The 18615-nt window shown below is 34.5% G+C and overlaps 1 protein-coding gene and 1 long non-coding RNA gene across 5 annotated transcripts in view; one reads left to right on the top strand and one right to left on the bottom strand.

The window, feature by feature from the left end:
* The window catches only part of LOC128774897 (uncharacterized), a 37340-nt gene that overhangs the window by 13979 nt on the left and 4746 nt on the right, over positions 1–18615 (top strand). The gene's annotated exons all lie outside the window — the stretch shown is intronic.
* PUS7L (pseudouridine synthase 7 like) overlaps positions 14072–18615 on the bottom strand; it is a 32032-nt gene continuing 27488 nt past the window's right edge. For all 4 annotated transcript variants that reach the window (XM_019419090.2, XM_019419093.2, XM_019419091.2 and 1 more), the window contains 2 exons: positions 16027–16080; positions 14072–14989 (listed from right to left, as the gene is read on the bottom strand). In XM_019419090.2, the coding sequence (XP_019274635.2) occupies positions 14663–14989; positions 16027–16080 (381 nt within the window). In that variant the 3' untranslated portion in view covers positions 14072–14662. The remainder of the gene's footprint in view (positions 14990–16026; positions 16081–18615) is intronic.

Raw genomic sequence — 18615 nt, 5'->3', positions numbered from 1 at the left:
GCTTACCACCTATGTTTTCTTTTAGTTTTATGGTTTCAGGTCTTTAATCCACTTTCAGTTAACTTTAGGATATATTGTAAGGTAGGGTTGAGTTTCATTCTTTTGCATGTGGCAGTCAAGCTTTCCCAACATCATGTATGGAAGAGATTTTCTTTTCCCCATTTTTGTCATAAATTAATTGACCATATATGCATGGGTTTATTTCTGGGCTCTCTATTCTGTTCCATCAATCTGTATGTCTGTTTTTATGACAATACCTTATTGTCTTTATTACTGTAGCTTTGTAATATAGTTTGAAATCAGGGAGTATGATGCTTTCAGCTTTGTTCTTTCTCAAGATCACTTTAGCTATTCAGTTTTTTGTGGTTCCATACAGATTTTAGGATTATTTATTCTGTTTCTTTGAAAAATAACAGACATTAGAATTTTTATATTGATTGCATTGAATCTGTAGATTGCTTTGGGTAGTATGGACATAATGCTGATTCTTCTAATCCATGAGCATAATACATCTTTCCACTTATCTGAATCTTCTTCCATTTATTTCATTAACATTTTGTAGTTCTCAATATATGGGTCCTTCCTGTCCTTGGTGAAATTTATTCCTAGGTATTTTATTCTTTTTAATGTAGTTGCAAAAGGGATTATTTCTCTTTGTGATAAGTTGTTATTAGCAGATAGAAACAAAACAGGTTTTTTGCATATTTTGTATCCTGCAATTTTACTATTTTATCAGTTCTAACAGTTTTTTGATGGAGGCTTTAGGGTTTTCTATGTATAATATCATGTCATCTGTAAATAGTGCAAGTTTTACTTCTTCCTCACCAATTGAAATAGCTTTTATTTCTTTTGTTGTCTGTTGTGGCTAGGACTTCCAGTACTATTTTGAATAAAAGTGATGAGAGTAAACATCCTTGTCTTGTTCCTTCTTAGAGAAGTTTTCAGCTTTTCACCATTGAGCATAGTTAACTGTGGTTTTCTCATATATGGCCTTTACATTTTGAGGCACACTACCTCCATACCCACACTGTTGAGAGTTTTCATCATAAATGGATATTGAATTTTGTCAAATGCTCTTTCAGCATCTTTTAAATGATAGGCTTTTTATCCCTCATTTGATTAACGGTGTACCACGTTAGCTGATTTGTGAATGTTGAACTATCCTTGCATCCCTAGAATGAATCCCACTTGATCATGGGGTATAATCCTTTTAATGTATTGTTGAATTTGTTTTGCTAATATTTTGTTGAGGATTTTTACATCTATGTTCATCAGGGATATTGGCCTATAATGTTCTTTTCTCGTGGCATCCTTGTCTGGTTTTGGTATTAAGAATACAAAATTGCCTTTCCTTAATGTGTTTTGGCTTGAATTCCTCCTAATCTGATCATAACTTCTGCTTTCTGTTTACAGAGAGCCTTTTGTTTACAGTTGTGCCTTTGTACACAACTCTATATCCAACCATTAAATGTGTGTTTTAGGTAAGCCTGTTGCATCCAGCATAAAGGCATAAATGCAATTTACTTTCTGAAAAAAAAAAAAATTCTGGAATTACACCCATATAAACGTATTGATATGACATATATTTAGTCTCCTTTCTATCACAGACTTTTTTAATTGACAGTTTGTGTCAAAAGCCAAGATGGAGTTAGACATGGAAGAGATTTACTAAGCCTAATGACTGTGAAAGAAAAAGGCAAGAGGAAGCAGAAGTAGGTCAGAAAAAACATTCAGACCATGCCACAAGTCTAAAATGTGAGAAAGAGAGGGGAAAGCAAGGACAGATGGATAGAAGAGCCTCAGACTATAGTGCACCTCTGAAACATTGTGGCTACTTCTAAGGGGAAGCTCTAAACAAACTTCCCATTAAGAAAGTATCTCATTGAGCAGAAATGGCCAGCATCTAATACTCAGGCCATGCTAAGTCATTTGGCTAGAGGTGCAAAAGAGAACATGTCCTTAGCTCCAATGCTGCAGCACATCCTAAAGGTGTTACAACTTGAGGCTATAGGTTAACTGCATACCTGCTGCACTCTTGAATGAATATCTGAGTCAAAGAGCTCCATGACTGCCACACAGATTTTATAATTTTATTCAAGTATAATCTACATACAGTGAAATGTACCTATCTTAAGTGCACACAGTTTGACAAGTTTTAACAAATTTACAAATCCATTTACCCCATTCCAAACAAGATACAGAATATTTCCTTCACATGGAAAAGATCCTTCAAGCCCTTGGATCCAACCCCCTCTGATTCTGAACCCTGCTGCTCACTCCCCCTGCCAACATACTCAGAGGCAACCACTGTCCTGATGTTTATTACTATAGTTTATTTTGCCTGCTTTGAACTTCATATGAATGGAATCACAGCACATTCTCTTTTGTTTCTGGCTTCTCTCATGCAAAACAATGTTTTTGATATTTATAAATTTCGTGTATTTTAAAATTTTTATTCTGTTGCATGAATATACCATTTCTTTATCCACTTTTATAGACATTTGGGTTGTTTCCAGTTATTATTATAAATAAAGTTACTGTGAAGATTTTTGTATAACATTTTGTAATTTTTTGTGGACATGTTTTCATCAATCTTTGATATATACTTAGGAGTGGGATTGGTGAGTCATACAATACAGAGTATGTTTAAATTTATGAGAACTGTCAGTTTTCCAAAGCATTTGTATCATTTTTCACACAAACAGCTGGTTGTGTTTTGATTGGCAATTAATTTAATTTACATACCAATTTGGGGTAAGCTGACATCTTAACACTATTGAGATTTCCAGTCAATGAATATCATTCCTCTCTCCATCTTCTTAGGTTCTCTTTCTTTTTTTTTAATCCCAAAAATGTTTCATTGTTAATGGCATAGAAGGTATGTAAGCTCTATTAAGTATATTTGTAAATATTTCATGTTTTTATAGTTGTAAATAGTATTGTTTAAAATTTTTCATTGTCCAATTATTCATTACTATTACATAGAAACAAATTTGACTTTTGTACATTGACCTTATAGTCTGTGAACTGGATAAAACTATTTATTAGTTGTAGCTGTTTGTATTGTTCTCTTGGTAGATAACTTGGTATTTTCTATGTACACTATTATATTGTCTTCCAAAAGAAATAATGCAAACTTAATGCATTCAATTTCTTTTCTTTACTTTACTGCTGGACCTGGCTAGGACCTCTAGTATGTAACAAAAGTGGTGAGTACAGATATCATTTCCTTTCTTCTGATCTTAGGAGAAACTGTTTAATATTTCACCAGTAAGTTGTCTCTTCAGTATGGATCACACATTCTTGCTTCACTGAAAGTCTTACTTTTAAAAACTCCATTCCCAACATTACATATGAAGGACCAGTGTTGTTCTATTTCTCAAACAGTGCAAGTTCTTTCTTCATTTGACTGTTGGAAAGAAAGGCTGTTTATTTGGATTCTTCCTAGGTTTTGAGTTGATCTGAGGCTGGCCCACAGCTTCAGTTAGGTTGAGTTTATCCACACTCAGATATGGAAACTCATGGCTTTCTGCTTAGCTAGGAAGAATTCATTCATCCTAGTACTCAGTCCATCAAGCCTTCCAGGAATCCAAGATTCTTTTGCAATTCCATAGAAAAGTATATTCTTAAATTCTGTCTTAGATGTTCTTGTGACCACAAATTTGAAAGTCTTTGTTATCCTTTTACATCTTAACCATTGTGTTTTATGATTTTCCTTGCATGCAGGCATGTGTGCTTAAATTTTCAAATATTTGGAAGAGTTCAATTTTATTCTCCTTATATCTTCTGTCCCTTACTGTATTTTTCTCATCATCTACTTTTTTTGGTACTTGTTTCAATTTCATCTTCACTACTTTGATGGTTTGTTTTTGTCTTCTGCATCTTTCTTGAAATCTGCTATCTCAGATTTCCTCTCCTCCTCCTTTTGTTTAGTACTTCCTATGTTTTTTTCTTTCTTCTTCCATTTCTTTTTTGGTAGCTTCCTTCGTAGAAACAATTGCTTTACCACAGAAAAGTGTGTGCCACAACTTTTATCCTCCTTATGGCCACCTTTGTGTGATCTGCTGATAAATTTTGTACCTCTCTTCCACATGTTTATCTTAGAGTACCTTTTGTTGAGGTTGTGCCCAGTGTCCTTCATTACTCATTATTGAAGGAGTTGAATTTTCCTGGCCCAGTTATTTGATAGAGATACTAGGTTAGAACACAGAAACCGAGTAATCTTTCATGATTTATAACTCAGATTCTCTCTTCTGCTTTTCACAAATGCAACACATCACTGTTTGCAATGCTTTGTTTAGCCCCAAACCAAGTTCAGCAGGGTTTTGTCACCAGCCTTGCTTACTCAATTTCTCATACCCTTCCTAACAAGAGATAGAACTTTTTGTCTTTAGGGCAGGCCCCTCTTCTTCAGAAAAAATTTTTATTGTTTAAATGTGTGTGCTTTTGAGGTCTACTGTTATTGAACCCATTTGCCACTTTTTTTCACTTCTTACCATGCAACTTTTTTTCAGGTCTCAGGGGCCCTTGGTAGCTCTTACATGTACTTTAAGTTTGTTTATTATATCGTTTGCAAGCTTTAAAAATGTTGATTTCCCTATTGCTTTTATATGATCTTCAGGAGGAAAAGCTCACTTGTACAACCACATTCATATTATAAGTGACCAGAGACCTAAGTTTAACTCATATCTCATAAGACTTATTGTTTTGTCTACTCTCTTGGATGACATTAAACACAACTGTAAAATCAATAACCAAGGACTTAAAATATTAAGTTCTCGAATTCGTCTTATTAAATACATGTAGAGTATTTGTCAACAACTCCTACTAAGGGAGATTTTATTCAGCTGCAATTACTAGAGCAATTCACCTGATTATCAAAATATTTTATTTGATTTCTCACCTAGAAAGTGAATGCATGATAAAATAAGCATTCTAACACTTCAGAAATAGGCAGAGAAAAACGTAGGAGAGCCTCCAGCTTTTCTTAGAGCATTAAGACATGAAGAAGAATACCTAGTAGAGTTGGATGACCTGGGACAGGGTTAGAAGTACAAAGATATATTTCACTGTGAAATTAGAGTAGGCATTGAAGTTGAAGGCTGGCTCCTAGTGAGTTTCCTTCTGGGAACACTAAGCAACCATCAGTACAAAGGTCACAGAAGTATCTTATGAAACCAACGACTTATGACTTTTTGTGGCTATGGAACTGATCAAGTCAGTTGTCAAATGCAGAGTGAGAGCACAGGGGCATGATCCAAAAAGAGAGAAAAGTGAAGGAAAAGGAGAAGGAAAAAAATAAGGGTATTCATATTTATACACATAAATATTTTCTAATATTTTTTCTTTTTTTAATATAGCCTTACAATGCAGGATAATTAAAGATAATGAGGAATTTTCCCTTCTCCCTCTTCCCGAACTCCATCTGGCTCTACATACTGTAGTTTTCTCCAAACTTTTTCCCTCATATGTAGAAAATGACATCTGTACCATCTCCTCAGTAGACTGAGGAGAATTTAGGAGTGGGAATTAGTGAAAAACATGTTATTACCTTTTTTATATAAATATGATCTGAAAATGAAATAACTACAGCTACAGTAGAAGATACTATAACTATACTAACTATAACTACAGTAGGAGAAGATACTAAATATTGAGTTAACATAAAGTTTCAAAACAAAGTATTTTCAAAACGTTAGTAAGAGATTTGAGTTGCTTCTTTGACCAGAGCTTTTCAGTAGTGGATTCTGTGTGTGAAATGGCTACACACACTTCAAAGTTTATGATTAAAAATTAATAAGTAAAGTGTTTGTGACAATGTCTAGAAAATAGTACATTTTGAATCTCTTTTTTACAATCATACAAAGTTTACAGCACTTGAAATTATGTTTGAAGAAGCTAACAACTCTTCCTATTCTTTAAAAAAATCAATGTTGAAAATTTTTCATGATAATGTAAATGATTCTTGTATTTTCATCAAATTTCTCTTATCAAGTATATCAAACTAACCACAAAGCTCTAATTTGTGGGGCACACTCTAGAGCAATCATCTTGCTTACTTAGTTTGGATGTTACACTTGGTTTTATTATTTTAGTGATTATTATAGATATTATACCACACAATTCTAACTTACAGAAGACCGAAGTTAATCAAAATATTTACCCTTTTTTACAGATAACACAACCTTAGATCATTAACTCCTTTAAGTTCCCTCCCAGGCTCTATGTTTTAATTTATCATTCTTTTGTAACCCAGCAGATATTACAGATATTATCAATTTACGAAGTCAATGTTTATAGATTTACATATATATTTACATATATATTTACATATTTGCCACTTTTCCTGTTCATCATTCATTTTCCCCACTTTAGGTTTTTTTATTTGGGATCATTTACCCTCTGCCTGAAGCATTTTTTTGTTATTGTTTCTTTGTGGGTTTCTTTGTTTTAGAATTTCCTTGAGTGAGTCAGTACTTACTTGCAAACTTTCTCAGTTATTTTAATATATTCCATCAATTCTCTGGAGACTTAGCTATCACTCCAGTCATTTCTTGAGAATAATCTTTCCCTGGATGCTTGTAAGATTCTTCTTTTTATTATTGATGGTCTGCATATTCACTATGATGTATCTCAATGTGGGCTTCTTTTTACTTACACTGCTTGGGATTCACTGGACTTCTTAAATCCTTATTTTAGTGTCTTACTAGTTTCAGAAAATTCCCAGCTGTTATCTATTAAAATGTTGCCTCTACCTTATTCCTTCTCCTTTCCTTCAGATTCCAATTAAATGATCTGAAATCTCCTCTGTCCTCCATGTCTCACCTCTGTATTTTTTTAATCTCACATTTGCTCCATTCTGGATTTCTTCTGAACTATTTTTTAGTTTACTAGTTTGCTTTTCAATTTTGTGTGATGTTATTAAACTCATGTAACGAGTTTTAAGTTTTGATTATTAAAGTTTTCACTTCTAGAAAGTCTATTGGTCCTTTTTCAAATATGCTTGTTTTGTTTGTTTTTATTTAAAGTATTTCTTTTTAATTAATTTCCACACCCAATGTGGGGCTCGAACTCACAACCCTGAGATCAAGAGCCACATGCTCTACAGACTGAAACAGTCAGGCGCCCCTATGCTAAATTGTTTTAGCTTCTTGTTTTCTGTACATTTTTAAGCTTGTCTCTTACTCTTTTAAAAAGAGTAAACATGACATCTGTATCTAGAATTATGAAGTCTTGCAGGTCTATTTATATTATCTTTTGTTTCTGCAGGCTCTCAATTATGATGCCTTGCTTTTTTCTGTGATGTTCATGTATTTGAACATTTACTCAAAACCTAGGATAAGGTGACTTCAAAAGAACACCTGTGTTGGCTTCTATGACCTGACTGGAGTCACTGTCATTTAATTTCAAACCAAGTTGATGGTTTAAGGGTCTCTGGATTCTATTAGAAAAAGGTTCCAGTTTTCAGCTCTGGCTCCATGTTTTATCTTTCTCAAGTTTCTTAATTGCACTCAATCTCCAAGTCCTCATCCACAAAACAAAGATAACAACAGTACTTATTCTACAGGTATGTTCTAGTAAGTTGTAAAATGCTTAGCACATAGTGCTCAGTGATTAACAGCTATTATCATTATGTCACTTAAAGTGAGTCTTCTCCCAATTTGCCTCAATATCATAAAGTTTTAGAAATATACAAGTCAATAAGAGATAGGCACGAATTAACTGTCCACTAGTTAAGCACAGTGGAGAACGGAGACATGTTGCATCACCATGGGCCTTGAAACTAAAGAGCTAAGTTAAACTCTCTTTGCCACTTAGAGTAAACTACCCAACCTCTTCAAGCTCTAGACACTTCATTTGTGAAATGAAGAATAGTTATACCCTTGAGAGCTTTTTCTGAGCAGTAAATGAAATTCTACAATGCATTTAATATTTAAATAAAAGGTAGACATTTTCTACGTAGTAATGACAAAGATGAAATTATTAAAATGATTTTGGCAATTCTATAAAAGTGGAAAAGCAATCTAATGAGACCTAATTCTACTAAATTTTCTGTGAGGGTAAAAAAACTATTTTAGAACTTTCCTGAAATTATATATATCACAATACATATATTTGCCAAATAAATTTACTAAAGTATATTTGTGATATTCATTCAGGATTTTTAACCTATTATGTTATAACACCGATGGGTCCCTGAGGTACAGAGATGAATGCCTTTGAATAATTAATAGATAGAGGAGTCAGATATTTAATCAAATTAGTATGAGTAATGAGATAGTACAGACATATACAAGTGTTATGACAACACAGATTTAATAGACAAGATATTTAAACTAAGCAAGAAGAGACACTGTCAACAGAAATGGGAGGCTGAGATGCATAACATAGAAAATATTACTATTTGGTAAAGAGCAAACAGCGAAAACAAAAAGTATGTTGGAGCGTCTGGGTGGCTCAGTTGGTTAAGCCTCCGACTCTTGATTTTGGCTCAGGTCATGATCTCACACTTTGTGGGTTTGAGCCCAGCATCTGGCTCTGCAATGACAACATGGAGCCTGCTTCGGATTCTGTGTCTCCCTCTCTCTCTCTCTGCCCTTCCCTGCTTGTGCTGCCTCTCTCTCTCTCTCTCTCTCTCTCTCTCTCTCAAAAATAAATAAATAAACTCAAAAACAAACAAACAAAAAAGATGTTTTATGGAACAGGTGGAAGACGAGACTTGAAAGACAATTTAAAGCCATACTGTGCGGGTATATATATGCTATGTTTAGGGATTTGGACTTTTATAACATAGATACTGGGAAGCCACTGAAATGCTAAATGGCCACAATGACAGGATCAGATTTCTACATTTACAAGGGTACAGGATGGACTGGTTAGAATGAAGAAGAGAGGCAGCCAGCTAGAAAAATAGCACAATAATCAAAACTAGAGACAAGACGTATAAGAAAAACACAATATCAAATGCTTCACTATGATATTAAAATTTCTCTTTCAATGCCTTGGGAGAATGCTCTTTGAATTCAGAATAACTGCTTCTCAATTTTTCTAAAATCACTTCTAAATAGGTAAAGTGCATTGTTATTATTCACATATCATAAAAAATTTATTAGATTTACCTTAAAATATTTATTGAAAAAATGCAACGTAAATGAATTTTCTTTTGAAAATCAGGTGCAAAAGAAATCCATTTACTAAACCCTAAAAAACGTATAAAGGTTGTTTGTTTTTTATAGAAATAGCCTTCATCTTCTTTTTTTTTTAAAAAGAACAGTAGTCCTTTATGACTAGGGGTGGGGGTGGAAACAATAATCAGCTAAGATTAAAACACTATTGTAATGAAAAGTTCAGAATCTTGACCTAACTAGTCTAAGAGAATGTCACTAAGACTCATCAGAAAAGGGTGACTTGGAATAAAAGCATAAAGAATTGAACCCCTAACCCTCTCCACTCCCCACTCCCATCCTGCTGCTTGAACGTGCTCAGTAAAGGAGTGACCAGTTCTTTGATCTCTTCTCTTTAAAAACAACTAAATAGCTCTTGTTTTGACTCCGTAATTAAATTTCTTTCTTGTAACAGGGATTTCATTTCTATATTGGTGACTGAGTTGGGTTTTAAGGAAACTGATAATGAAAAAGACATTTTAATATATCTTCTATTTTATAATATTTTCCAGTATATCTAAATTTAAATAATTTCATGGATGTCCTGACTTCTTTCCATGAGTAAAATTTTCTTTAATCAGACAGGGTCTATGTACACAGGCCGAGTAAATTAGCTCCCGCCTCACAGCGCCTGAGAAAATGAATTGCTTAAGAAGATTAGAGTCATTTTCTTTACTTAAAGATATTCCTGACAACCCACACTGAAATTACACAAGATTAACTCCATTAACACCATTTCCCATTCTTTAAAGTAGTAGCTTTCCAGAAAGCAGCATTTAGACTGAATAGTTCAAAGCATATTTTAAGAAGAGATCTCAAAATGCTTAGAAATGCTAATGTAAGTATCATGTAAGGATTCAGAATGAGGTGCTGAGAGGTCAAGTAACATATTATTGGCCGTATAGTGAGCCATACGTGAAATGGAAAGACACTGCTTGTTTTTTTCCTTGCCATTTAGTCCACATATTCTTTTTGCAGATGACATTTCAAATCAAATATCTTAAAGGATATAACACTGTTAATCCCTCAAAGGCACAGATATTATCTGACTTATTTTGTCTTTCCCCATAGTATTTTACAGAGTGCCTTTAACTTAGGGACACTCAAATATCTGTTGGTTATTATGTCAGGCATTTGGCATTGCTTGGTAGCCTATCAAAAATAGGTAAAGCAGAAGGGCTTAGGAAAAATAGACTAAATACCATAAGACATCAAGCTATCTCTAAGAACCTTTCTGAATCTGAAAGCAAAATCCATATCACAGGCACTAAACTTTAAACTATTTATATTAACTGTCATTAGTGCCATTAAAACATATAATGCATATTTCTCTCTGGCAGTATTTTGGCATAAGCCACCAGAAGAACCATTCTGAAAATAATGCAACTATAGTCCATCAATTCTCTTACCTTACCTTCTCTAAACTGTACGTATTCGTCAAGGTTTTTAACTGTAAAATTAATATACAAATACATTCTTATTTAAAAACCCAAACACTTCAGAGGTAAATAGAGAAAAAAATGAAAAGTCCTATTTTCCTTACTCCAGCATCTTCCTGCAGCCTCTTCTCCTATCCCTATGTTATGTTAAAACTCTGTACCGTTAACCTGGGGCTTCACTTTCTTTTTAAGGTAGTTCCCAGGTGGGAAATATTGAAAACACTGACCTAGATAATTCTTAAATATCTTAATTTGAATGAATTGCTGAATTCCCAGATTTAGAAAGTGTTTTTCGCTTACAAAAAAATAAGTAAATCTAAAAGTGTGCTGAATTATACTTACTTTATGCAAAGACAGAGTCAGATCAGATCTCAAGGGGGAAGTCATTAACCAATCTACCGTAAAACTTTCATCGGCACGGTAATGTAACATTAACTATCATAACACTAGCTGGCACTGAGAATTTACTAGATGCTAGACACTGTCGTTAGTGTTTCAGAAGATTTTCTAAAAAAAGCAGCAACTCTCTCACCATGCTTTTTCAACAATACTACTATTGTGCCAGGTACCATCTAAAATAACCTCCTATATGACCTATGATAATTTTGTCTATCATTGTGATACGAGTCCCAAAGTATTCTGGAAAATAACCCAAAGTGATTTGGGAACTTCCTGAAGGATCTGCTTTACTTTTATTTTAGTCTCAGAATCTCAAAAGAAATCTTGTTTCTCTCAAGACATGCTCCAGTACGTCTATTAATCAGGAGCAAGTAATACTGAATCGGTGGAAATGAAAGTCATTACCAAAAAAACGTGTTTTCAGAAGGCAAATATTAGGTAGATAAAAACAGTACTGATCCATGAAGCATAATCAAGTTTAACCACACACTATCTTGTTTGACCTTAACTAGGTCAGTAAACCACTCAGATATATTCCCATCTTCTTTTTTTAATTGTTTGTTTTAGTTTATTCTATTTTTTGAGACAGACAGCAGGGGAGGGGCAGAGAGAAGGAGAGCGAGAATCCCAAGCAGGCTCGACACTGTCAGTGCAGAGCCTGATGTGGGGCTCGAACTCATGAACCATGAGATCATGACCTGAGCCAAAGTTGGATGCTTAACCGACTGAACCACTCAGGCGCCCCTATTCCCATCTTTAAAATCAGGGAAAATACCACCTACCTGTAGGTTGGGTCTATGGATTAAAATGAGAAAAGCGAATGTGCTGGCACAACAAACCCTCAATAAAGGTTACTTGAATCAAAAGCTGCATACGACTTGCAGTTCAGGGTAAGCCACAAAAACCTCAATTTGTTTCACCTCAGTAATCCTGATGCACTATTGCTCAGTTTCAAGAGCAACCTAGAAAATTAAAACTAATTCAAAGATTATTCTTCTGAAGGCCTGAAATGCTCAGGAGAACTGCAAAAACCTAGGTGACTGGTCAGCATATGGTCCAAAGTACATTCGAGGCCTTAAATGGAAAAAAAAATTCACATGTCAAATATTACAGGCATATAAAATAATTTTCTACATGAACAGTATCTGAATACATTTTATCGTGACTTGAAATAAGTTCAGTGATTCTTTCTTTACATATGGCCAAAGTATTAAATAAATAAATAAAATAAATAAAGAAGATATCTAAAATTATAGTGCCATCTACAGGCAAAGAAAATAATATCAATGATGGCACATCTTAATGCTTTCGTATCTTCTAATTGCAATTCAACATATAAGACACCTAGAGTGTCACAATTTGCATAATTCATTTTCTGATTACATTTGTGGGATATAATTTATCATGAGATGAAACATTTTTTCTAAATTTTTTACTACTTAATATAGCATTTTATTTTCAATAAATATTAAAATGATAAAGGTAATTTTTAAAAAAACCAATGATAGGAGCGCCTGGGTGGCTCAGTCGGTTGAGCATCTGGCTCTTGATTTCAGCTCAGGTCATGATCCCAACGTCGTGGGATCAAGCTCTGTTTGTGTGGAGCCCGCTTAGAATGCTCTCTCTCTCTCCCTCTGCCCCTCTCCCTTGTTCCCACTCTTTCTAAAATAAAATTTTTAAAAATTAATGAATTAAAAAAAAAATGGTACTACAACCTCCAATTTTTGTGTTCTGAGATCTGTTTATTATTAAAATATATAATGACAACAGCACCTGGGTGGCTCTGTCGGTTAGGCATCCAACTTCAGCTCAGGTTGTGACCTCATGGTTCATGAGTTCAAACCCCACATCCGGCTTTGCGCTGACAGCACGGAGTCTGCTTGGGATTCTCTCTCTCTGCCCCTCACCCACTCTCTCAAAATAAATAAACTTTGAAAAAAAAATACTGAAAACACACCCTGTTTAAAAAGATAATATATGTAATGACAAAAAAGACACTTATTTTCATGTTTTTCTCTTCCTTTCCAAACTTGAATCTGTGGATACTTATTTAACAATAACTAAGTGCCAGGTATTTTTCCAAGGTGCTTTACATATGTGAACTTGGTATGGACTCACTTTACATATATGAACATATATGAATTCACAGTAATCCTATGAGGGAGGTACACTACCATTCTCGTTTTATAGATGTTGAAACCAAAGCACACAAAGCTTAAACAACTTGTCCAAGGCCACATGCTACCTGGCAGAGCCAAGGTTCAAACTGGGGGAGTTTGTCCCCACTAACTGTGCTTTTAGTTGCTATGCTAAAGTGCCTCTCTTTGAAAGAGCTGCATTCAGTGTTTATACTGCATTTGTAATGTCTATCTTCTGGTTTTGAGGGGCAACATTTTTTTCACATATGTAAAACCTTTATCATCATTTAAAATAATTTTTAATAACTACATGTTTTGCCATCAAGTTGATACATCTCATTTAATTTTGTTATCTAATGCTGGACTTTCAAACTATAATTTCTTTCACTCTGTATAAAAATGTTATAATGAGCAAGTTTTGTGTTGCATGTAACTTTTTTCCTTCTTTTGAATTTAATTTCCTTATGCTACTATACCCAAAATAGTTTCACTGACTTAAGTATATAAAAGTGCCAAATACTGACATACAATGCTCTATACTGCTTTTTAAATGTCACCATATTATACTACCAGCAATGAAAGGATGCTAGACCTTCGAAACCAATATATACCACCACCACCCCAAATTTAACTGATATATATAAGTGGTTAAGGATGGTTTACGACGTGGGATAGTTAAATATTTCAATTTTCAAATAGGCAAAATGTTTTCTTCCTCTAGCAACATAAAAGGTGGAGACAATTCTATTACTTGTTGCTTATGAGGTTGTGCTGTCCTGATTCTTTAGTAAGTCTCAAAAAGAGTCAACAAGATACTCAAAGTGACTTGTAAGTGTCAGAGCTGGAGTCTGAGCCCAGATCTGTCTGACTCTAAAATTTTTTTTTGATGACAGAGAAAAGAATCACAGAAAGCCAAGAGGGTCAATGTATATCGAGATAAGGAAATTGTATGAAAAATTTATTTCAATCTTCACCGAAGATTATTTATCTCATAAAGAGGTAAATTACCCCGGGGTAGCTACCATAATAGAAATTATATTTCCCTAATGTATTATTCTGATAAATGATTTCAAAAATGGAGAATGACAATAATAATTAACAAAATGCTTCATTTACCTTTCTCTCTAACCATACGCTTTCATTAAAATCTAGTTTCATCTACATTCTAAGCAAGTAGAGGATATCAACATTACTCCAAACATGTTTTTTTTACATGTTACCTTGCAGTATTATATGCTCTGAATAGTCCAGAAAGATTGTAAACTTTATAGCACAGAATAAAGGTCACTGAAACATTAGATCATAGAAAGAACATAAGCTTTGCAGTCTTAAATTCAAACGCTGCCACTTACTAGCTCTATGTCCTCTGGAACATCAGCAGCAAATTCCTAGTTCCTCAGGATGTTTTGTAGTTACAGGAGATAACAATTATAAAGCTCCTGGTAAATGGTAGATGCTCCAGAAATTTTAGCTCCCTCTCTTCTAAAGAATGACAGATATGATTAGATCAAGGCTAATGGTTCTAAAAGTCATGCTTCATTATCTCCCTCAGACAGACCGTAGCATAACACGAAGCATCAAGATCAAAAGAGATCAAAAGAGATAAAGTTGCTTCATCAATGTGGGAACCTTCCATTTTGACATCAGTATCACGTTCTTCCTTTAGTTGGTATGAGACATTGTGGGGACATTTCAATATCTGTCTATAGCATCCTGGAACATTCAGTTTCAGAGTAGGTACTTTAAACCTACATGTCTGTAGTCCATCTCTGCTAAGTATTTCCTGGTACCACTGCCCTACTTTGTTCTTCGGGTATTGAATATTGTATCCAAGCACTGGAAGAACCACCTGTGTAGAAGGGAAAAAATACAGATGAAACAGCCTTCAGAAAAATACATGATCATTGTAACACTGAGATTTGGTATATGAAATAATCCTTGAGATATGATCATTATGTCTCAGGATATAAACATCACAATCGGCCTAAAACATGCTACTGACCACCACACTACTTTGATTATTTTAAATGCTGCCAGGCAGAGAGCTAACTAAAATCAAGAAGGGTTCACAATAACCAAGGTAACCAATTCAAGTCAGATACTACTAGACAAACTATTGTTAATGCAGAAGAGAGGAAACAAGAAGTTCTGGTACATTTAATTAGCCGACAAAGACTTAACCTCAACGTAGTCATTCAATCCTAAAAGCGTATTGCTTCTATAACACAAAGATGAATCCCTACTGTTCAATAATATAACTGGTATTTTGGCTGATGATGTTATATTCTTCTTACTTATTTAAAAACATGAAAGTGAACCACTAGCAGCATATACAGCTGCTTATGCCTTTTGTAAGGCTCTCCTCCTTTGCAGGTGATTTCTAGACATTTTTCTTGAACTACTGGTACCAAACGGTTAGTCAGAAAAAGGAACAAGGTAAAAAATTCAAATGCACACAACATGAATGGATTTCAAATTAATTATGCTAATTGAAAGAAGCTAGACACAAAAGGCCATATACTATAAGATTCCATTTGACATTCTTTCAAAGGCAAAACTATAGGGACAGAAAATGGACAAGCTCCTGCCAGGGACTAGGGGTACGGGTTGACTAAAAAGGGGCACAGGGAAATTTTAGGGAGAGATGAAAATGTTACTTTATCTTGATTTCTGTGGTGGTCATTAAGCCTGTATGTGTTTATCGAAACTCTTAGAATTGGAAACTGAGAAGAGTGAATTTTATTGTATATAATTGCACCTGAATTAAAAAGTGGTTAAAAAAAAAGGAAGGTAGAGAAGAAAACTAATCAACATTTTGTCTTTTGGACACAATATCTCAATATCTACATTTAGACCAAAGTGATGCCAATTCTTAAGCAAAGTTACCTGATGTATTGCATATGTGTTAGCTGATTCCTCTTCTTCAGTTACTAGATGAACCTATTTTTTAAAAACATGACAAAAATATGGATGATTCATTCCCTCAATTTTCCCTGTTATGTATAATTCGACTCCCATGCTGAATATACATGTACCCAAACAAGAGTATGTTCACAATTTGTTTCTAGACTGCATAAAAATTAGAACACTTCCTGCTTTAACCAAGTCAAATTGGAACACGTAGAGAATGGAAGTAGCTTAACACTCTGAGGTGATGATTTCACCTTATCACCAACTTTTCCTGACTTACAAAGTTGTTACACTGAATCAAAACTCCACTCTCTGAAACCACCACACCCTCCGCCACCTCTGTCCCCAACAAATATCATAATACTCTCCGAGAAGTGGTGTTTCTCAAAACGTGTTTCACAGAACAGTAATAGGAGGCAGGGGAAAAAAAAGAGGTATGTGGTAAGTCCGAGAAATGCTGCTATAGGACACTACAGAATAGGTCATTCTGATTTCTCTAACATATGAAACTCAGGTATAAAGGCAGCTGTCATCACTAAACAAGGATGAACAGGACCCCCACCTTCCAAAGCATTCATCACATAATGTAGTGTCCAGATCCCCTCTAACTCTGCTGGCTTTCCCTTCAAGTCTGCCTACTCTAATCAATAGATTAGATGCTTCCCTTTTCTGTTTTTCATTTTGGGTTTGTATGTTTGCTTATTGGTAAGTTTTTTAATTGCTGCACTCAAAAATGGATATAAAACTCTAGATGTGATCTGACCAAATCCATGGGATGAGGGTCTCTCCTGCATCATCATTTCCAGCTTTTTGTCTTTCACAAACTCATAAGCCTATGAAAATACCAGAAAATGTGGTCAAGTACAGAAGACCATGTTTTGTGTTTGGAGAACTCCCTCCAGATTGATATCAATCAATTTTTTGATTAACAAACATACTTTTGGTGTATGGTTACTCCCCAACTATGAATTCACCTAATTTTTTAATTAATTCACCTAACACATTTCTCTATCTTGTTCACAAAAAATTATAAGAAAATCTACCTTGTGACTTGAAATAAAGGTATATCTGTACCTGTCTAGTAATCCTATCAAGAAGGGAATCACAATAGTGTCCTATAGTTTCCTACAATTTTTAACTGTAGATGCACAACATGATATGCCCCATATACCATTTATTAGAAACTTGATTGTCTTTTTCTTTTCATATGTTACCATTTTGGATCTGTAAGTCTCGCTTTTTCTTTTCTTAGTACGTACTAATAGAGTATAAATGATTGGTCTTACAATATATAAAGACTTTTAGTTTTTTGCTAATAGAAGGAAACTTAGCAAGACATGAGGAAGAAAATGTTCTCCTTTCTCTTACAGCTCCAAAAGAAAAGCAGATACACTTCTGATCCTGCAACTCTCCTTGCAAAATGTTACGTTGAACAAAGTCTTATAAGACATGTATTTCAGAGATTATTACCATATCTTGTCAAAGTAACCTTTAATATCTGAAAATCTGAATTAGTAACGGCTAACTTACTAAATAATGCGTAGCACAGGTAATATTTAAAAGAACATGTTTCCTGGAATATGAGAAAAAAACATGATTTTTCAGTATTTATAAAAAGGAGATCACTGATAGCTCTTCTTCCACTCACATGAGGTAAAGCCTATAATGCTGTATTTCTTTTTACACAGTTTCAGATGTTGTCTCAGTTAAATGACCATTCTTAGTGATTTATGCTCCCAGTAATCCCTTTCTTGACTAAATATTTATAAGCCACCCACCCATTCAATGAAACAGTGAAGCAGACATCTGTTGCTCTGGCTTATTCAGCCTTTACTCTCTCTTTTCCAGTAGTAGCACCCTCATTACCAGGTCGCAAATGTGATTTTTATGGGGTGGTTCCAGGAAGGATCCTTTGGAACACAGGCTTAGCCAATGACATACTCCAGGCCACAATAATTGGTTTGGGCCTGGATATGGGACCCAAGCCTGGTCACTCCTAGCCAGAGAGACCTAATCCCATGGCTTTTATTCCATGGGGGAAAAAAGTCCTCTTCTCTACAAGGTGGTTTTTTGTTTGTTTGTTTTTGTTTGTTTTTGCAGTCACATTAATCTGGGTTTTTGTTTGTTTTTTTAATATAATTTATTGTCAAGTTAGCTAACATACAGAGTATACAGTGTACTCTTGGCTTTGGGAGTAGATTCCCATGATTCATCACTTACACACAAGAGATAAGCTTAGAGATGCTCATGACCATCTTGCCACTAAAAGAATGAGCCAGACTCAGAATGGCTCTAACATAGGAAAGCAGAGCTGAAAGATGAAGAAAAGAAGATAGAGATTATTTAAGATACCGCTTCATCTGGATAGAGCTGCGCCTGAATCAGCGCCTTGGTTATGAAGGCCAATGAATTCCTGTCTGCTTTGCCTTAAGTTAGTTTGAGGTGGATCTCCATTACTTAAAACAAAAACAAAAACAAAACAAACAAAAACCTTAATTCATAAATCCAGACTGTGCCATTAATTTAGATAAAGTTTCCTTTACATAGAGTTCAGAGTCTATCTTT

The sequence above is a fragment of the Panthera pardus genome, unplaced genomic scaffold (genome assembly GCF_024362965.1).
Source record: "Panthera pardus isolate Hobbes unplaced genomic scaffold, ASM2436296v1 HiC_scaffold_6, whole genome shotgun sequence".
Classification (NCBI taxonomy): domain Eukaryota; kingdom Metazoa; phylum Chordata; class Mammalia; order Carnivora; family Felidae; genus Panthera; species Panthera pardus.
Note: the sequence above shows the minus strand (reverse complement) of the source record. Positions and strands in the feature narration are given on the sequence as shown.